Raw genomic sequence first — 22,741 nt, forward strand, 5'->3', positions numbered from 1 at the left:
TCTTCTTTTTTTTTAACTGCTGTCCAATTTTTGGGAATCGTGCAGTCAAAAGTTACTGCTAAACATGCTAAACAACCACTGTATTCAACAATTTTACAAAACACTATTTTATTTCATGTTTTTGCAATATATGCATTCATTTTTCTGCAAACAATTTTATTTCATGTCACAATAATAAAATCCATTTTTTAGAGTCACTATAGCCAATAATAATTTATTAATTATTTTCTCAATAATTGTGTATTTACAGAACACTTAACAATTTTATTTCATGTTAAGTCAATAATAATTTATTAATTGTTTCCTCAATAATTGTGCATTTACAGAAAAATTCAAAAGCAAATAATTAACCACAAAATTAACTTTCTACTAAAAATACAAGACTAACTTTTAAATTTTGTTTAAAAAGTAAAAAAAAATATCACTAAATTCAACATTCCAACTTAAAGAGCCTAAATAAAAAGGTATATAATAACATTAAATCACATAAATTGTCTCTTTTTAAGATGTACAACATATAAGGTAAAGGTTAGATTGGATGGTAAAATAGCACATGTGAATTTTGACAATCTATAATTTTGTTTTTTTTTTCTTCTTTTCAAATAGTACTATTAAAGAAATATAAGAAATCTTGAAATCCAGCATTTTACATTCAATCCAAATATTCTACTAAAGTTTTAGGTTGAACGGCATTTATCTAATGTAAGCAGCAAGCATAAGTAGGTCAGCATCACAGGTGAAAAAAATTACTGTTCATCCAATTAGAGAGTATTAGATTCTGACTTGTTGCGGAGCGAAGTCAAACTTTGGGCATTAACCTCAATTTTGGCAGCCAACAGTAACTGCTTATGTCCAGCAGAGCCATTGCTATCGAATGGCAAAAGACCAAAACGCCTCAGATCAGCCAAAAAAGATAAGAAAGATGGTCTGGTCATCCAAAAGACCAAAACGCCCCTCAAAGTCACAAAAATAACGGCATAACTGCTTGACCAAAAAAGGCACCGTTCAAAACCCAACTCTCCTTTTTATATCTTAGACTAGTGAGACGGCCTGCGCGTTGCACAAGAGTGCTAATATTTCTTGTGTTAAGTTGCTTAATTTTTAGCCGTTATATATTTCTTATAATATAGAAAGTTATATAATTATTAAAAGTCTGGCTTGAATTATAAAATAATAGTGCGGTAAATTGGTTGGGTGAATATAATGTTAATAGTTTGTGAAGTATTGAGGATATTTTGTAATATAATGGTTAATAAAGTACTATAATTGAGACAATGCAGTGTCGACATTTTGTGTGGTATGATTTGTATAAATTATGTGGTTTGGGTGAGGTAATTATAAAGATACCCGTCTATATTTATGTATATCTCTATTACTCACTAAGTTCCATAAATATGCGCCTATTTCCTTTTTTTTTTTGCACAAATTAAAACATTTAATCAATATAATCACAAGAATTATTTTTCTTTGATATTTTTGTAAAATGTCGTTCACTAATATTAGATCATTAATCCACATTAAGAGCCATGTATTGTTACATTGTTTTTGAAATTTACAGTACTTTAATTTTTTTAATGTAAGAAACAATATAATTAATGTTGCATGTTTGACTAAAAGAATAATAAAAAAATAGCATACAAAATTGCTTTTCAATTTAGAGTAATTTAGAGCCATTAGGAAAAATGAATATATATATACATTAAATTTAGAGCCATTAGGAAAAATTTTATAATAATTATATATATACATTAAATATGGATATTTAGCTAACAATATAAAAGTGAGAGTTAACCATGAACAATGTTTTTTTGTCAAGCGGTTATCCTACAATTGTTATTGGATGCCCGGACTATTATTAAATAACATACTAATTATTCTTTTTTATAGAACGAAAAATAAGAATAAAAACAAGGGCATTAAAATTTTGTAATAATTATATAGAGTACTATGGAGATATAGACTAATATATCTTTATAATTGTATGTTTTAAAAAATAGTAGGGTTAGAAACCATTTTTAGTCCATGACACCTTAACCAATTTTGGTTAATTGTGATAACAATGTTGGACTTCTTTTCTTTTCTTTTTTTTTTTTTTACTGTTGTTCAATTTTGGGAATCATGCAGTCAAAAGCTACTGCTGAACATGCTAAACAATCAGTGCATTCAACAATTTTACAGAGCACTATTTTATTTCATTTTTTTTGCAATATATGCATTCATTTTTTCCAGACAATTTTATTTCATGTTGCAATAATAAAATCCATTTTTTAAAGCCACTAAAGCCAATAATAATTTATTAATTACTTCCTCAATAATTGTGTATTTACAGAATACTCAACATTAATCAGATTGTTTCTTACATTAAAAAAATTAAAGTACTGTAAATTTCAAAAACAATGTAATAATACATGGCTCTTAATGTAGATTAATGATCTAATATTAGTGAGCGGCATTTACAAAAATATGAAAGAAAAATAATTGTTGTGATTATATTGATTAAATGTTTTTAAACTTTGTTGTGTCTTTGGTAAATTTTTTAATAATTTTATCTACAGGAATCCCAAAAAAATTCCTCAAAGTCTTTAAGCTATATATATCTACAGTAATCGCAAAAAATTTCTCAAAATCTTTAAACTATACATTTCGAAATACCCCCAAATGTACACACTTCAGAAAATTTTCGTCCAACTTCTACAGTAAGTTATAGTAAAATTTTAGACAAACACCAAAAAAACTTATTTGTCGAATGGGGCCTTTAATTTTTCCTTAAAACCCTATTTGGCAAATAAATTTTTGGCCTAATTTGTCTGCTATAAATTTTTTAACAACTTTAACTTCAGTAATATCACAAAATTTTTTTGAAATTTTTAAACCATACACTTCAAAAAAATTTAGTAGCGTTTAAGGGTTTTCGACAATGCTAGTGATTAGTTTCATTTTCACCTTGAGACTCAAAAGTAAGAACAAGCAAATAACCATATTACTTAATTTATTCTCTTTTTTTAGTAATTTAGTATTTTGGGACCACAAAGGCAGCAAATGAACTTATTTGCCAAGAAATTTGATATGTTTTTGGTTTTCTTGTCCATTTTGTTCACTAATTCGGCCCTTAATTTAATTCATTTTTCCTCCTGCTTTAATTTTGGAGGCTTTAAGGCTCACAAATTCCAATCCAACCATACACACCTTCACCCTTTTTGGGTTGATTGTTTCGCCTAAATAGATATACTATGGGTTTGAACAATTGGTGTTTTCATTTTCTTTTGCATATAGATTTTATATTTTGAATAGCAAAAAAAAAAAAAATTAGATTCTACCAAACAATAACTTAATTTAATATTGATCATTCTCTATAATTATTTTAACTTTTTATAACCAACATTTCAAATTCAAAGCAAAAAAAAAAATTAAAAGTAAAAATGAGCAAATGAACCTTAATCACTTCTCATCCCTTATGAATTTTGAAAATTTGATGGTTTCGTTGTCCTATTTAGCAATACAATTCAACCATTACTTTATTTGTTCAGGAGGTTTTGTAATTTAAATTACCATTAATCTACTCTGTTCATTTTAGAGCTTCGTTTTCGTTCTTGTCTGCTGTAGATTTTACGAAAAATTGATTATAAAAAGTGATTATGACAAGCAACCAATTTGATCATTTCAATAACTAGAGCATACCACTTCCGTAATAGATCAGCAAAAATGTACATATATTAATACTCATAGGTGCATGCTCTATTTTCGTTTGATTAATGTATCTCATTATAAATTTTGATTTTGAATAATCAAAATTATTTAACATTTTTTATGTTGATCTATTTTTCGTTCTGTTGTTTTTTTTTTTTTTACTTTTTATATCTCTCTTGTAGATCTCTTAATAATAAAAAAATTAAAACTAGAATTTACCCAAAAAAAATAGTTACTCATTATTTTATACAATCACTTTCGTTCTATAATTTACTTGTACAAAATTTATAACTACAAGAAGGATACATCCATAGGTTCAACAATTATACTTGCTCCTTGCGCGTAACTTTGTTTGCACACAACGTAACTTTGTTTGTATAATGTGTAACTTTAGAATAAATTTTTGTGGATCTCACACACATTAAAAACGAGATATAAGAAATGATCTGAACCGTATAATTTATTTGAACCACATCCTGGCCATTAACTTTTCAAGGACGGTCCTTTTGATGACCGTCCTACCCGTCTCCATGTCCATACATTCCATAGGTCCACTAATCGTGCCTCCAGATTAATCCTTCCTTTAATACGAAACACATAACCAAGATCCTGACGGCTAATTACTCAGAATATCAATAAAAAAAAAGATAATCGAACATGAATGGATCTGACAAGCGATGGGTATAAAACTATGGCTGCAGCCCGGCAGCAAAAGAGGGTTTTTTTTTTTTTTCAAAAAAAGTCTGACATGCTGCCGGGCAGTCAGCCAGGCCAATTTAAAAAAAAAAAAGAAGATTTGAACTAAAGAGCTCAGATTGATAGCTAAAGAGAAAGTGAGTTGAACTAGTGAAGATGGCTGACAAGTCTGAAGTCCTCGAAGCTATAGTGAAGGAGACAATTGATTTGGTAATGGATCTGCGAACTCAAGAAAGCAAGCTTTTTTACAAAACCTTTTTTTAACATAAGATAAATCAAATAATTATTGTTTTAATAAATCTGTTTTGACCTTTTTCTTACGTTTCAACTTTGAAACGTTAATTAATTAACTAAAAAAACTGTCGGGTTTAGTACGTCAAGTGGCATAAGTTTTAATCAAAAAAACAAATGGGTGAAATTGTTGAAGTGAAAAATGGGTGAAATTTTCAACATTATTTAGTGAATTTTGTACATGTCAAAACAAATATTGTGGAGGATTTAATTTTTTAATTGAGTTTCAAATTTGAAATAATTGAAGCGTAAATATAAAAGAAAGGGTCGGGATATCAAACATGATTAAAATAAAGGAACTTGTGCAATTTTGGTCCCCCCAACATTTGGTCTATGAGTTAAACTATATTTTGATCAAAATAAATATGATCCCAAATTTTTTATTTTAGCCAAATTTAGGACAACTAATAGAAAACTATAATATCTAACGGTCAAAATCAAGTTAGAATTAGTCAAAAGTTTGACTTCATATTTTTTGGTCCCTTATTTTTTAAATAATTATATTTCAAATGAAATAAAATGTGAATTAGATTAAATGCATAAAAAATGTGTTCTTGACAAGATTTGTGCGGCCGAAAATTCCTTTCATCATTAGCATAGCAATTATCTATATATACATGTGAGTACAGAGCCCTACCAACAATTACGCTAGGTCTCCTATTAATTAGGAGAAGAATATGCTAACGACTATATATACAAGAGATATATACAAAGTTGATACATATCTTGACAGATATATATCTTGACACCCCCCCTCAAGTTGGAGCATGGAGATCACAAATGCCCAACTTGCGAAGGAAAGATCCAAATTGCGACGTCCCAACAGCCTTAGTGAAAATATCAGCTAATTGCGCATGAGTAAACACATAAGCTGGGCGAATGGTGCCATCCTGTATGGCATCACGGACAAAATGACAGTCAACCTCGATATGCTTGGTGCGCTCATGAAAGACAGGATTAGCAGCAATATGTAGAGCAGCCTGACTATCACAATATAAGAGCATCGGTTGAGAATGAAGAATCCCAAGATCACATAATAAAGCTTTTAACCATTTTAACTCGGAAGTAGTTGTAGCCATGGAGCGATATTCTGCCTCAGCGGAAGAACGAGATACAATAGGTTGTTTCTTTGTTTTCCAGGATACTGGTGAATTTCCAAGAAACACCAGCCACCCAGTTAATGACCGGCGAGTCAAAGGACAACCAGCCCAATCAGAATCACACCAAGCAGAGAGCTGCAAGTCACAGTCAGCCCGTAGCAAAATACCTTGGCCGGGATGACTTTTTAAATACCGAACAACACGCAAAGCAGCTTCCCAATGTGCCACACGAGGTGCTTGCATAAACTGAGCTAAAATATGAACACAATAAGATAGCTCAGGACGAGTCACCGATAAATAAATAAGACGTCCAACCAAACGCCGGTAACGCTCGGGAGTGTCAAAAGGAGCACCGTCAGCCAAAGCTAAACGATGATGCTGCTCAAGAGGAAAGGCAGCCGGTTTGCTACCTAAAAGACCAGCCTCAGAAATAATGTCTAACGCATATTTGCGTTGACACAAGAAAATTCCTTCAGGACTGCGAGCGACCTCAATACCAAGAAAGTACTTGAGGGCACCTAAATCTTTCATATGAAAACAAGTGCTCAAGTAATTCTTGAATTGATGAATAGTCGAGCTATCATTTCCTGAAATAATAAGATCATCAACGTAAACCAAAACATGAATCTCAGCGGCATGACGACGCAGGGTAAACAATGAGTAGTCTGCATAAGATTGAATAAAGCCATACTGCTTTAAAGCAGTACTAAGTTTGGCAAACCAACACCGGGGAGCCTGTTTCAACCCGTATAAAGATTTCTTCAGACGACAAACAAGGTTAGGCTGGGGAGGAGAAAACCCTGGTGGAGGTCGCATATACACCTCTTCCTTCAAATCACCATGAAGAAAAGCATTGTGAACATCCATTTGATGAAGTTCCCAATTGCGTGCAGCCGCTACTGCGAGAAAAGTGCGAACGGTGACCAGTTTCACAACAGGAGCAAACGTTTCATTATAATCAATGCCCTCAACTTGGCGATTGCCAAGAACGACCAATCTGGCCTTGTACCGTTCGATAGTACCATTAGAATGGTACTTGATGCGATAAACCCATTTACAACCAATGGACTTCTTGCCAGGAGGTAAATGCGTCAACTCCCAAGTGCCATTAGTCTCCAAGGCCTGTAGCTCATGTTGCATAGCCGCACGCCAACAGTCATGTACAACAGCCTCAGTATATGTAGAAGGTTCAAGTCCAGCAGTAAGAGTAGCAAGAAAGTCCCTGTGTCGCAAAGAAAATCGATCATAGTTCATAAAATATGCTATAGGATAGGTCGTACCTGAGGACGGCGATTGGGGCGATGAACAAGCGGGGGAAGGGCTCGACGTTGTGATTGTGTGTGTCACAAAATCTCGAAGAAGTACTGACTGTTGCTTAGATCGATGACCGCGGCCCAAAAGCTCCTCAGGTTGCTCATCAGTAGGACGAGAGGATTCGCCAAGATGATCGAGCGCTGGTTCATCCTGTAGAACCACATGAATAGGCTCAGGCTCAAGCTCAGGCTCAGGCTCGCCAATAGGTTCAAGTTCCGGCTCAGAGACAACCTCATCAACACCAGTAGGCAATGCAGAAGAAGGAGCAGTGATAGGAGAGGATACAGGAGCAGAATAAGGAAAAATGGATTCAGAAAAAATCACATCACGCGATACAAGATATTCATGAGTATCTAAATCATAAACATGCCACCCTTTTTTTCCATACGGATAACTGACAAAAACACAGCGCCTACTCCGACTCGCAAATTTGTCCCCTTTGCGATCTTGATTATGAACAAAACACAAACAGCCAAAAGTTCGGAAATGATCATAAGAAGGAGGTTTTCCATATAAAATCTCATAAGGAGTTTTCCCATGTAAAAGAGCAGAAGGTGTGCGATTAATTAAGTATCCGGCAGTCAAAATACATTCGCCCCAAAATTGAATAGGCAAATGTCCCTGAAACATTAACGCCCGACCAACATTTAGAATGTGTTGGTGTTTGCGTTCAACACGTCCATTTTGTTGAGGCGTGCCCTTGCAAGAAGTTTCAAAATCACACCATGCTCAGCAAAATAAGGCTTCAAAGAATTGAACTCAGTACCGTTATCACTACGAACCACTTTAACTTGTTTGTTGAATTGTCTATGCACGTAGGAAAAGAAATTGCGCATGGTTTGAGGAACAGCAGTCTTATCATTGAGAAGAAAAATCCAAACAGCACGAGAACAATCATCAACAAGTGTTAAAAAATAAATAGCACCAGTAGAGGATGGGGTACGATAGGGTCCCCATAAATCACAATGTATGAGTTCAAAAATATTCAAAGAATGATGATCACTAAGCGGAAAACGTGCTCGAGTCTGTTTTGCACGAAGACAAACTTCACAGACTTTATTGGTCAAGCTACTAGACCCTCGAGAGCCAACATGAGGAAGCATCTCAATTATTTTAGCGGAGGGGTGACCCAACCGGTTATGCCAGAGATCAAACGTGCTTGAGTCACCAGTCTTAATTGCATTTACGGTAGAGGAGCCACAAAGATAATAGAGCCCTTCCCGCTGTTCACCCATTCCAATCAGCATCCTCGAAGTGCGGCCCTGTATTGCACATAAAATGTCAGTGAATAACAGGAAGCAATTATTCTGACGAATTAATTGAGACACAGAGATCAAATTGCAAGTCAGATTTGGTACATAAAGCACATCATGCAAGGTTAAGTGTTTGTTTAACACAGCTACCCCTGCCTTAGTTGCCATAACAGATTCACCATTAGGAAGTCCCACCGGACACCCTATCAAATCCTGGAGATCAATTAAGAGTTCTAGATTGCCTGTCATGTGATTAGAGGCTCCGGTGTCGATAATCCATGTCACATTTGTTTTCTTACCAATCATCTTTAGTGTAGGTTTTGTTTGTGCATTAAGGAAGGTCCGCAACATTTGCCATTGGTCCTCAGTTATTCCTGTGAGACCATTTTGATTCAAACCTCCTTCAAGAGCTCCATTAGTAGATGACCCAGAAGCCATAGCTGCATGCGCCTGGCCTCCACGTCCTCCCCCACGGCCTTGTCCAGTTCCTTTGCCTCGGCTAGTGCCTCTCCCGACACCACGAGTACGATCTCCCCACCAGTCAGGATAACCAATCAATTGGAAACAATTGTCTGCTTCATGACCAGTGCGTTTGCAGTGAGTACAGAATCTAGTTGGATCTTTCACCATCTCACGCCCACGCCCCGGATTGATTTGTGCAACAAAACTCATCACTTCACCTTTCATCTCTTTAGACGAGCTAGCAGTGTGAACCTGCTCTTCTCGAATCATAGAAGCATAGACTTTGTTCATATTGGGCAATGGATCACTACCCAATATGGTGGAACGTATCGTGCCATATATATCAGAATTAAGTCCCATAAGAAATTGATGTACCTTCTCATCTTCAGCTCTCTTATCAAATGCTTTTGTTAAGTTGCATGTACACCGTCCACAATGACACATCGGAATCGCATCGTGGTCTGCCAATTCTTCCCAAAGCTTTTTCATCCGGCCATAATAATCACTAATGGTTGAGTTTCCTTGCTTACATTCGACAACGGCAACCTTAAGTTGTTGAATGCGAGGCCCATTTGTCACACGAAATCTTTCCCTGATATCTTGCCAGAGATCGAAGGCACTATCCTTGTAAGAGATGGTGGATCTGAGTGTGGACTCAATAGTATTGAAAATCCACGAGACCAACATTGAGTTCACTGTATACCAATCTTCAAGATCATCAGAGTCATCATCGGGACGTTGGATTGTGCCATCCAGGACCCCCAATTTCTTCTTCGAACGCATAGACATACAAATAGCTTTGGCCCATTCATCATAATTATCACCCTTCAGTTGAACATGGGTAACCAGATTTCCAGGATTGTCATTAGGATTTAGATCATATGGGGAGGTTACTCTCTTTCTGGATGAGTCACCATCCTTCTTATTATCGGAAGTGGCCATGCACGAGGAGAAAAGATATCAGTGAATAAAGTCTATTGAAGAATCAGAGCACAAGGCTCTGATACCATGACAAGATTTGTGCGGCCGAAAATTCCTTTCATCATTAGCATAGCAATTATCTATATATACATGTGAGTACAGAGCCCTACCAACAATTACGCTAGGTCTCCTATTAATTAGGAGAAGAATATGCTAACGACTATATATACAAGAGATATATACAAAGTTGATACATATCTTGACAGATATATATCTTGACAGTTCTAAATCTCATTAAAATCCTTAAAAGTAATCCACATTGTCAAAACATATTAGCCTAAAGAGCATCTTTTCGTTAAATTAATTACCAACAAATGATAACACATAAATCATATATAAAATAAAATTTAGTGGAAAAAGAAAATTTTAATTTGAGTATATAGTAATTTTAGTTGTAAATAGTATAACAAAAATCGTTATACATCTTGTGGATATGAGTTTCAATCGGTTATGATCAGGCATTATGACTATAATAACAAATAAAGGTGATTACCAATATAAAGAACTCATATAAATTTTAAAAAAAATTCTTGCCATTTCTTTTTGTCTTTCCTTCATATTAAATCAAATATTTCAATAATACAATTTAATGTATATATATTTATGTTCATCTTAAATTGATAAATTCATTGAATAATTTAAATAATTATAAAATCTTTATTTCAATTGAAATTTAATTTAACTGGGAAACCGTTTTTTGAGGCATTGCACGGCATCACTGCATGAACATTTTTGAGGCATTGCACTTGCTGGAAACCGTTTCAGTGCTTCATCAAAACATCTAGGATTCCCTTCAATTCCACTTACAGCTTTAACTGGGAAACTGAAAGTTGTTGGGCAAGATTGGGTTGCTGGCCTATAGAAGGGGCCATAAAGAGACTCAAGACAAGAGACATAAAAACAAGGGGAAACACAATTGAGTTCTTCATGCTTCTTGTTCGGACTTTGCACTGAATTAGTTTTTCAATTCATGCTTCATGCTTCTTGATTTTGTAGAATTCTGCCGGCTGCCGGGCCGCGAATTTATTTTAAAAAACAAATTTTGTGTCAGAGTTTTAAAAAAAAAATTTTGCTTTTTTGACTGCCGGGCTACATAGTTTTACAGTACCACCTTGTCAGACCCATACATGTCCGACTTTTCTTTTTTTATCGATATTCTGAGTAATTAGCCGATCCTGACATACCTGCACCCTCTTGTGTGGGACCTAAGGCAGCGCCCGGTGCCCCAGACTGCTATTAATTCCCGGGGGTTGCCTCTATTACCGCAGACCTGTATGAAAACGGAAACACCCCTCCTCCTCCCACCAAAAAAAGAAAAAAATCTTCAGAGTTTGGAGTTCTGTTGCTTTGGGAAAGAAAATGCCCCAGAATTGTATAGGAGGAGCTCTGAACCCTTCCAACACAATCAAGACCTTAAGAGATGGCAATGCTGTTCAATCTAGTTCTGACAACGACAATTTTCACAATCAATTATGCCAATCACAAAATAAAGCAGTTAGATAAACACCTTGATTGGTTCATTCAAGGTGGAATTTACAATTTTTTACCAAAATTATACTTTCTAAATTGAAACAACAAGTGATACAGGTTTCAGGGAAAAAAAAAGGTAATAGTAAGATGTAGCAACATTTTGAAATCCCATCTTTTGAGTTTGTTTCCCATATTTTTGTATTTATTTATCCAAATTCCAGCTTAAATGTTAATTAGTTTTTGGGTACAATTTTTCACAGCAACTGAATAACGGAACACAAAAATGCTTTGAAAAAGATTATTTAGTAAATTTTTTAGATTAAATCAGAACAGTAATCAGAGACCAAACAGGCCTTACTTTAAATCTCTCTGCCTATGCTGAAACCATCATACATTGGTATTTGAGCTTCACAGGGCCAAGAAACATATAATAATGAGATGGTACAAATATCTCTACTCCTCCATTTGGATTAGCTGTTTTTATGAATATTTTTGAAAAATTTTACTGTAACAGAGTTTTTAAAGTACTCTATTTTTTAGAGTACCTTTTAGAGTACTTTTTAAAATTTTTTATAGTATTTGAAAAACTAGTTTTTAAAAACTGAAGGATCCAAACAGAGATGCATATTGATTCTATCCGATCACTAATCACAAGCTAAGGTCCAACGAAAAAGGTAGGCAGATAGTATACTTGTAAAAGGATACTTATTTGGTTCAGAATCATAGTGAACACAAAAAATATCGTCCATATTAAGCATTAGCTGTGCCTGTAGATTAGGGAGACTTAAACATAAAAGAGTAAAAGAATACACAAATATATTACTATCTACACACATATATATATATATATATATATATATATATATATGAGCCCCATCTCTGGCAAAAAGAGGATCTTGAGTGACCTGAAACCAGAAATGCACAAATTTTCACAAAGCAAATAAGAGTAATCATCCAGTGGTCATCCCAAGCCTGGTGGTGCGGAAGGTCAAGGGTTTCGAACCTTATCTCCACAAAATTTGTCACAATATGTGACGGTCTTTCTTGACCAGTTTCGATGGAGTTTCTACTCACATCGAGTCCCCTCCCCCTCCCCCTAGAATAGGCTAGCTTAGGTTATCGACAAAAATAAATAAATAAATAAGAGTAATCATACCTTTATGGTTCTGTGATGTCACTATATTAAACCATTTTCTTTAGGTGAATAATTACATAGTGTATCACAGGGTTGAAAGTGTAAACATAATCTAGGATTACACGTTTTTAAGTTACAATCCACTCACTGCAAGTATCACAGGGGACATCTGCATCAAAAGATAAGTGCTTGGTGCATCCTTTTTCTTATTTGCATCTGGATGGTACTTCTTCGCAAGCTAACACAATAATATATTATTTGCCAAAGAGACAATAATAAAATGTCAGAAAAATATTGAAATATTACTTAACACAATATTCAACTAAAAACCACATATCAATACTCTGTTGGCTATATAAATCCACTATCTCAGTCTCCTTTCTCAAGGTTGATGTCTCTGCTAAACTGAAATCATGGCAGTCATCATTAGTTCATTTCATCTGCTTCTCTAGCTTCCTCTACTTCCAAGAATCCATTATGCACTTCCTATATGATGACCTGAAATATGTCCAAACCATCTTGGACATTTTCCCTTATTCTCAACATGATAGATCTCACCTTAACATCTTAAGACTAATCATTACAACACATTTAACACGACATGCAATAACATGATTAGCAACACTTATCCTCTGAGTTTTTTCAGACAAAATGCACAGTGAACTTCATAAAAGTCAGAACTCAGAAGATGGCAACATTGATTTCCAAGACTATGACAGTAAATAGACACGCAAGCAGAGCATTTTCAACAAGTATAATCTTGAGCATGTTCAACCATTAGATTTATACTCCCACATCCTTGTAATGATTCATACAATATTAAGTTATGAAAACCATTTTTGCTTCACCCCATTTGCAACATTTAATTGTGGATGAAGCATAGTTTATAGGTGCTGATCATCAAATTATGATGTACCTAATAAACAAAACTTCTACCTAATCCAGTCTTTTTGCACTTTGTTCATTCTTCTTTTTGGAGTGATTTACACCTCAAATGCTCAACTTATACTTCATTGGTATATAAAAATATTGAATTACAATGCCTAATCTTAATCACACTCCATGCATCCTATCCTCATATTACCTCTTCTACAGGTGTCTGTCAAATTGAGTGTCTTTTTATCTTTTATTACAAGCATAGTCAAAGAAAAGTTGAAATCGTCTTTTAAGCGTTCAAAAGTACTTAGTTAAAGAGAAATTCAACTCGAAGTACTCCAAATAAGAAGTTAGCAATACATCATAGCTCTTGATCACCCAAAAAAAAGTAAAACTATATGTACACACATACCAAAGAAAAACATATATGTGAATGTATGTGTGTCTGTGTGTAAAGCTGTGAAGTTTGAAAATTAACACTAAATAGAGGGATCAGAATACACTCACAGCATGAAAAGCCTTCTTAATCTCCTCTTTGGTAACATTTCTAGAGACCCCAAGAATTTCATAGTAATCTCTTTCCGTGGAATTGGAAGGTCCTGCGAATTAATTTGCATGCAGTAGAATCAGAAACATAACACAATTGGTCACAAAAATCTCCACAGAATCAAGACAACTTTTCACTTTAAATCAAAGAGAAAACCTGTGGCATGAATGAAGCGCTTGGACAATAATAGCCCATTAGGAACAAAATCAGGAGGGTACAATAAAATCCTGCAACTGCACAAGTCTGAGTAAACATAACTTCGGTGCTAGACAGCTTACATTTTTACAATACAACTATAGATTTATGTATACAATTTATCTGCATATCTGCTACTTATGGATTCCATACTTAAGACAACTCAAATAAGAAGTAGAAATGCAAACCATGTGGGGAATGCTTCACAGACACATTACCCAACAGTCACTGCAACAAATGCATACACATTCACATATTACAGTCAAACAAGAGGATACGAACACACACATATATAACTACACCAAAACACAAGGTGAACAGAGATGCCAGCCTTGCCCTATACTAAACCAAATCAAGGCAAATTAACAAATGGCAACATACAGGCAAAGCCACACCATTCGCGTTATTTCTCAACCACAAAGGAATTACTAAGTAGACTTGTAGCATGTCCCTCTGTCTATGGCATCCAACATTCAGGGTTTTATCACAAGAACTCAAATTCAAGTTCACTTGAAAACAGCAACAGCATAACGTTCAAAAGCAGTGAACCATATTTTAGACTGCTGTCAACATCTTGGTAGCTTTGAGATAGCTAACCAACTACATTGTCCCTGTTTCATGCGTAGCTGCCAACTGAGGAACGTGCTACCCGTGCCAGATAAATGCCTGAATTGCTTTCTTTTTGGCAAAAGCACATATTCTGAACTCTTTTCTCATTTTCATTCCGGAGATTTGTTGATAGAATTGTTTAAATTTCTCTTCTGATGCCAGAAATGTTGCAGCAAAGTTTCCCCTTCGTTCATGTTTTTCACTCTGTATCATAAGGATTTCTGGAAGAATTTTGGTTTCCATTTATGTCCCATCCGTTAATCCTGGTATAACTTATCTCCAAATTCTGGTTTTTCTGATTCGGGATAGAATCTTCTGCTCCGCAATATCTTTTTGCATCAGTAATCTGAATTTGTTTGTGAACGAGTTCATGGTAATGCTATAAGCTTGCTTGTTCCATTAGCAATTTCTTTTTGCCTTCTTATTAGCGATTTCTCTTTTTCTTCTCTTCTTTTTCCGCCAGCTAGTTGGGTTTTGGGGACAGGGGTTGAGGTTGGTGTGTGTATCAAACTACCAGCTTCACAACACCAAGTCAAGTATTCTGTCTCCCCTGCGAGAATTGATTTTGTTCATGGGTGACGAATTTTGCTTAAACATCAACGGCGGGAAGGGGGACATATTCTTTCTCCCCCCCTTCCCGGATAAACAAAGAAAGCTTAAAATTTTTTTCATGCTGCCACATAATATCCAAAGCTGATGGAAGCCAATAATTCTGAATAACATCTCATAACACATATGGTTTAGTTGCATAATTTACTTATCTGCTAGCACACAACTGCCTGTTTCTCATCAGAGTATTTTATTCTGCTATAGCTGATGCATCGTTGATCTAGCAGTAGACTTAGACAAATCATATGCAGGAACCCGTGAATCGAATTGGCAGTGTCACACTTCAATTTGATACAATTGCTATCAACTTCTCACGCATATCTATCATGTGCTTGAACACTTTGTCGTGAGGTGGCATTAATTCTTTCATGACTGGATCTTCAAGGACGTAATCAATCCATGCAGCGAGCACAGGCATATTTTGCTGATCAATGAGTTGTATCTTTAAAGCTTCCTGCTCCATTCTAGCCAAGTATGCAACCCAGGCAATAGCAACATCTGCAAAACCTATCTTCGTGCCTCCAAAACAGCGTTTTCCATCCAGTCCACTTTCTAGGGTCTTCAGATGTTCACGAGCTTCTCTTGCACCCTTTTCCAGCTCCTCCCCGACTTTGGAGATTGTTCCTACCAGTGCAGGCACACACTGGAAAGAAAAGATTAAAAAAAAAAAAAAAAGGAGCACTGTAAATGAAATCAACTCCAGTAATGTGTGAACTTGGAATCTTTACAGGGAACATTAAATATTCTCTCTCTATTGACTCGCAAGTGGCGATATTAAAACCTGACAGCATATGATACAACCTGTATTATTATGCTGGTTGCTTCTAGTGGAGTAGTCTCATGATGGATATAAGATTACAAACGTTGACACATAATTACAGGATAAATACGACATCAATGCCACCCAATTGGTGACCAGCTGCTTTAATCTGTATATGGCTGAAAGCATTCACTTAACTTCCACTAACTCATCACTAAATTAATCAATTTGATTGCTCAAATACTCAAAGAGAGATACTTTCGGGACAGATCTCATTGCCTCTCGGACTAAGACTTTTAAGTTAGATACTCACAAATCTCACTTGGGAGACAAAACTTCATAAAGCTGGTATTAAATTGCTTTGTGATCACAGTATGCTTAAAATTTGCCTGAAATATACATCACAGCAAGGGAAAAATCTCTGGACTACTCAGTCATCCTTGCGCTCCAACTAAAATATTAGTATTCATATTTTCTACTGTAAACAGTACAAATTGTTGTGATCTGCAGAATTATGCCTTCTTACTTACCTTCTCATCAACAAATTTGGCCCAAAAGCGCGATCTAGCTCTTTCATAAGGATCTTCAGGGAGGAGGGGATTATGCTTCCAAACTTCATCGATATACTCGAGTATTACAAGGGATTCTGATATTGATTTCCCGTTGTGCAGCAGAACTGGAATCTTCTTATAAACAGGATTGCTCTGCAAGAGCAGGGGGCTCTTGTTTCCAAGATCTTCTTCTTGGTACTCATATTCAATGCCTTTGAGTTTCAATGCCGACCTAACCCTGAGTGCAAAAGGGCTTCCCCAGTATCCCAGCAATTTGACACCCTCTCCTGCCATTCTCGAACCTAAAGCTTAGTGGCAAGCAAAGCTTCTCAGTCTATCTCAGTAGTGTTACGCTGCAATTTTTTTACTTGGTTCACCCACCTAATGTCACTGCAATTTTAAAGGCTTGACAAGAAGGCTAAAAATGATCCTCCCTGTTTGAGCGCTGACTAAATAGGAGAATATAAGCCACAAACTTCTTGTGCTGTGATGCTTTTCTCTTTATTTTTTTGCCCTACAACCAAAAGATGTGGACGGGGATGACATCCAATAAGCGAATGGGTAAAAGTCAAGTCATCATATTTCCGACAATTGCCGGGTCAAATAAGCCATTCATTTGAATATTTGATTGCTCAGATTTTCTTAATTTCGCACAAGATGCCGCTATGTGACCGTACTTTTGACAGTTCATATCTCAGCAGATAGAGCAAATTATTCGATGGTCATTAAACTTTTGGAATAGTCGAGTTTTAGTCACTGAATTATTAAAAGTTAGATTTTGGTCACTAAAATATATAAAATTAATATTCAAGGCCACTCTATTAGATTTAATCGTTATATATGTCAGATCTGAGTGCTCGTGCGATTCCCAAAAGAATGGGGCAAATTGCTGGCTAATTACTTAGAATATAAGTTAAAAAAAGAAAAGTCAGACATTTACTGATCTGACACAGGGTAAGTACAAATCTATGGATATCGTGTCACAAAATTTTCTTTTTAAAAAAGACGGCTGGTGCCGGCAGTGTCAGCTCGACACCTGACATCGAAATTTTTTAAAAACGATGGCAGGTGCCGGGCTGACACAGCCTGGAACCTGCCAGAATTTTTTTAAAAAAGATGTCCGGAGCTGATAATTTTAAGCTCACTTGCAAGGAGAGCCAAGGGATGTGTCCTATCTACTTCTGATCCGAAATATATATTATCCATCCCCTGAAATACCAAGACATCAACTTTTAAGCATTACATTATTGTTGCCACACTATTTTGTCAAAAATAGTAACAGGCATCCACTAAAGAAGTAAATATCTGAAACCATTTTACGTGATTTACCCTCATGCATGCAGCTTCCAACGACCGATCAACATATCCTTTCACTTTCCTCGATGTAATCTCCCCCAAATCATCAGATTCTATAAACTGCAAGCATGAAAGATTGTCTAATCAGATCTTATCCTTACATATACATAAGAAGCACTTTCTGTTTCTATGGTGGAGCTATTTTCAAGTGCAACTTTGCTTCCATGTGTTGTACTTTTGAGTGCTGAAACTCTTGCTAAAGTTCTTGTACCTTGAGGTCGGCGTTCAACTGCAGTGGACATTAATTGCTGCCAATCAATTGTGTTTTGTGCTCCTGGCACTTATGGGCCCCGACTCTTAAGAAATTGAGAGACACGTATACAGAGCCATTGTGTATGCTAAAGCTATTCTGTATATATGCTACATATCTTCTTCTTTTTTTCTGATATTATGCCCTGCAAAATTTAAAGGTTATGTGCAAAATTCAGATATATATGTCTATATCTTTTATTATATATGTGTAAAATATAATATGTAAATATATCTTTTTTTCTGGTATTATGCCCTGCAAAATTTAAAGGCTATGTGCAAAATTCAGATATATATATATATATATATATGTATATATCTTTTATTATATATGGGTAAAATATAATATGTACATCTACATATATATATATGTAAGGATATATAGAGATATATAAAATAGAGATATATGTAAGATGAAACAATTCAATCACATGTTCCCCTAATCCTCTATTTGACTAAAATTCAATTACTGTTTAATTAAAATTTAAGTAGGTACGTAGGTATATAAAATGGATATATATATACAGATACATATAAAATAGAGATATATGTAAGATGAAACAATTCAATCACATGTTCCCCTAATCCTTTATATTATTTTCTTTATATATAAAATTTAACTCAAATTTAACTACAATTTAACTAAAATTTAATTACTGTTTAACTAAAAATTAAATAAGTACGTAGATATATAAAATATGGGGATATATATGTAAGGCAAAGCAATCCAATTACATGTTCCTTGTCATCCTCTGAAAACATACGTGTCATTTATCGGTCAACCCTTGCTTACAATTGATGGCCAGGTTTTATTAATTGTCGGCCATTAACCTTTGTTGTTTACCAATATGTTCCGGAAGCTATCTCTTTTCTACACCACTGCATGCCACCGCTTGGTTATATTTGTAATTTCGCGTTTCTTTCATTGACTTCTAAAATGCAAACAGTGTTCATGCAAAATCGGCTGCGCACTTCACTTCTCAGTTGCACGTAAACCTTCTTCTCAGTTGTTGTGAACGCAGAAACCCACACACAAGGTATTTTTATATTATCTCATATTTGATATTCGATGGAAATCTTTTCCTTACTCTGTTATCATCTTATATTCTGAACTTCGGTCTCCCTGGTTTCTTTGTTTATCAAAAAATTTGCTGCACTGCTTTTTATTCAGGTCTTCAACAAATTTGCTGCACTGCTTTCTGCCTTAGCCATCAATGGAGGTATTGTTTTCCTAGGTTTATTAACATGCCTGTTAGTTCATAGTTTGTCTGTACCGTCTTCCCTGTTGTTGTTATCAGTGTTCTTTGCTTATTATGCTTAAGAAGCGTCTGTTTTATTCACTGTGTAATTATATTAAAAAGAATCTCCTCGATTGTTATACGGACAACATGAGTTCCTCTAGGTTACATCGACCTGATAATCCTCTAAATGTTCGTGAGAAAAAAAATGAGAGGAATAGAAAAAAGAGAGAAAAATTTGCTGCTCTTTCGGTAGAACAAAAAGAGGCTCATCGAAGGAAAAATAGAGATGCGTATCACAGAAGAAAGTTAACCAAACTCTTGTCCAAGCCACTTGCTGAACAATCTCAGCAGATTTCCAAACCATCAGATACTTCAGGCTCTGTTATACCAGCTACCTCCAACAATTGTGCTGATGGTACGTATCCAGTGCACAATTTTCGGTTTCTCATTTATCCGTAAGCTTTTTCATTTATTCATCCTTTTTTTTTGATATTGTTGTATGAACCCTGACTTTTTGTCTACCGTGTATTGCAGCTGCAAAACTTCATGCAAATACACTTGGTCAGAGAGCTGATGGCTGTGTCAACATAGCTACCTCTTCTAACCCTCAGCTATTTCCATACAGATTTCTTTTCTACGCTTTCCAACAGTTATCTGACTGTTTGTCTTGCAATATCTTGATACTGGCTCTCAATTAATTGATAGATGCCTAATGGTAGATGCCACCATGCATGATTATGGTACATACCTAATGGTTATACTTACTACTACGAGGAACTGTCACAATTGTTTGTTCGTTTTTTATTGGTGTCCTGAACTCTGTGTTTCTGTCTACTTAGTAAACAATGAGGTTTCTATACCTGACAGTGCATCAAAATTGAAGAATGGTGTCTCCTGCTTTTCCACTTATGAACAAGGTCTTGATCCCTGTTATTTTTAAACAAGTATTAGTATCATTAACATAACTGTTGCTTCAGAATACTATTGTATTGTTCTAAATTTCTTCAATCGCAGGTAGTTCTTCAGGCACCAACCAGAAGCATACCTGCTCAGATTATGCTATTCCATATACTGCAGGTCTGCCACTACTTTAACTAACTCTGTATTGAATATTTCTGCGTTGTATTGACCATAGAAATCTATTTTCCAACATGTGACTCTCTACCACATTCTTCATACTCATCCAGTTATTGTTTATCTTAAATTAACAGCTGACTCATTTGTCTGTATGAGTTGCTACACCTTCTTTCCAGAAAGTATTGAACAAGTTTCAGGTATTTGATATTTCAGTATCGTCATACATGTTGTTTCCTATTAAATTACATTAAGTTTGTTTGCTATAATTGAGACAATGGCTACCTCTTTATAGAACTTTCATCACTTGTTACACGATATCAGACTACTCGACAGTTCTCAGGATCTACTGCTAACAAAAGTGGAGGTATGACTCATCCTCTGTTACTAACTTTTATTATTGTAATATTCACTATACCACCAATCTACCTCTCGATGTTCACAAGGTGTTCTTAACAAATGTACAGCCAACAGAAAATCAATGCTGCAAAAAACTCAGACCGTTCATAAGAGAACTAAGAGACCAACAGGTATTATGAACATAGTTTACTGTAGACCCAGAGTTTTGTTCTAAACTTCTACTCTTCTGTTCAATAATTACAATTACATTGAATGTATTGTAGGGACAAAAAATCCAGATGGAATTGGAGCATTGAAGTTCATTAACGATGAACCAGACATATTGCCTTCAAAACCACATTGCAGTTACTGTGAAGCAAAAAAGTTCCATTCTGAAACACCAAATTTCTGTTGTTCTGAGGGTGAAGTAGTTCTCCAGCAAAACAAACTTCCAGATATTCTGATAGAATTGTATACTGGACGTTCTGATGAAGCTGCCTCTTTCAGAACATATGTCAGGACGTACAACAACATGTTTGGCTTCACCTCTTTTGGAGTGCATTATGATAAATCCCTCTGCAAAAGAACTAATGGCATTTACACATTCAAAGTTCAAGGACAGACTTATCACTTCATTAAAGATCTCATTCCATCTGGAGGTTCTGGCCTTTATTTGCAGCTATATTTCCATGACACAGAATGCTAAAGAAAATATAATTACGGATAAAAAAATACCTAAAATTTTGAAAATAATAAATGCATAAAAAAACTTTAAAAAATTTATTTAAAAAATTAAAAAATAAAATAATGCTAACAGAACCATATTCCACCGATTTTTAAACACAGCAACCTGGCGCCCGCGCATCGCGCGGGATGGCTCACCTAGTATTGATTAGTGGTTCATCATGGAAATTGCACCTTTATTTCTCTTCTAATATCATCAAATAAGTTAATATAGAGTAACCCATTATTTAAGAATGAAAAAGAAAATGTTAAGTAACATGTAGCTAAAATATGTGACAGCATCAATAAAAAAAAGGGTTAATCACATTTTATCCCTTTAAGGTATACCTCATTTCTCAGTTTACCCCCTAACCTTTAATTTTGCTCACTTAACCCTCTTTAGGACAAAATTGCCCTTACATTATTTTAACTTTTCATTTACCTTGTTTTCCTTTCTTTTATTTCTTTTTCTCTTTCTTCTTTATTTAATTCTTCCTCTTTCCCACAAAAATCTTCACCTTAATGATTGAAATTAAAAAAGAGGAATTGCAAAGATCTATCTTCTCCTTAAATGATTAAAAAAAAATTCAAACAACTCCAAATATACAAAAAATATATTAATATATATTGATATATAAATAATATATAAAAATATATATTTTGTTTAATAAATATATATATTTATATATAAATATTAATACAAAAATTAATAGTTATATTTTGTTTAAAATAAATATATATACTTATAAAATTAATAAAATATATATACAAAAAAATAAATATATATATTTATATATAAATATTAAAATAATATATTTTGTTTAAAATATATTTATAAATATATATTTATGTAAATATATAAATATAATTATTTATATATATATATAAATTTATAAATATATTTATTTCAAAAAATAAAATTAATAAAATATATATAAAAAATAAAAATAAAACATATATACAAAAAATAAAATTAATAAAATATATATACAAAAAAATAAATAAATATAAATATAAATATTTTGTTTAAAATATATTTATAAATATATTGATATATATATTTATGTAAATATATAAATATATTTATTTTTATATATATTTATATATTTATATAAATTTATAAATATATTTATTTCAATTTGGTTTTATAATATGTATATGAATATGTATATTTCAATTATGTATATTATATTATATATATAAATTATAGTAATATTAATATA

General features: G+C 34.2%; 2 protein-coding genes across 2 annotated transcripts; one reads left to right on the top strand and one right to left on the bottom strand.

Annotated features, from left to right (window-relative positions):
* Window positions 1-15,300: 15,300 nt before the first annotated feature.
* On the bottom strand, window positions 15,301-17,017 carry LOC113711011 (glutathione transferase GST 23-like). The gene is made up of 2 exons (XM_027234137.2): window positions 16,516-17,017; window positions 15,301-15,868 (listed from the first exon to the last, which is right to left on the bottom strand). Exons 1-2 carry the CDS (start codon window positions 16,828-16,830, stop codon window positions 15,509-15,511), a joined length of 675 nt encoding a protein of 224 aa, XP_027089938.1. The 5' UTR covers window positions 16,831-17,017; the 3' UTR covers window positions 15,301-15,508.
* A 1,969-nt stretch (window positions 17,018-18,986) lies between these two features.
* On the top strand, window positions 18,987-21,501 carry LOC140015269 (uncharacterized). The gene is made up of 9 exons (XM_072067208.1): window positions 18,987-19,178; window positions 19,313-19,797; window positions 19,917-20,122; window positions 20,222-20,299; window positions 20,397-20,459; window positions 20,594-20,656; window positions 20,752-20,823; window positions 20,924-20,986; window positions 21,080-21,501. Exons 3-9 carry the CDS (start codon window positions 20,095-20,097, stop codon window positions 21,499-21,501), a joined length of 789 nt encoding a protein of 262 aa, XP_071923309.1. The 5' UTR covers window positions 18,987-19,178; window positions 19,313-19,797; window positions 19,917-20,094.
* The last annotated feature ends 1,240 nt before the right edge of the window (window positions 21,502-22,741 follow it).

The sequence above is a fragment of the Coffea arabica genome, chromosome 10e, assembly GCF_036785885.1.
Source record: "Coffea arabica cultivar ET-39 chromosome 10e, Coffea Arabica ET-39 HiFi, whole genome shotgun sequence".
Classification (NCBI taxonomy): domain Eukaryota; kingdom Viridiplantae; phylum Streptophyta; class Magnoliopsida; order Gentianales; family Rubiaceae; genus Coffea; species Coffea arabica.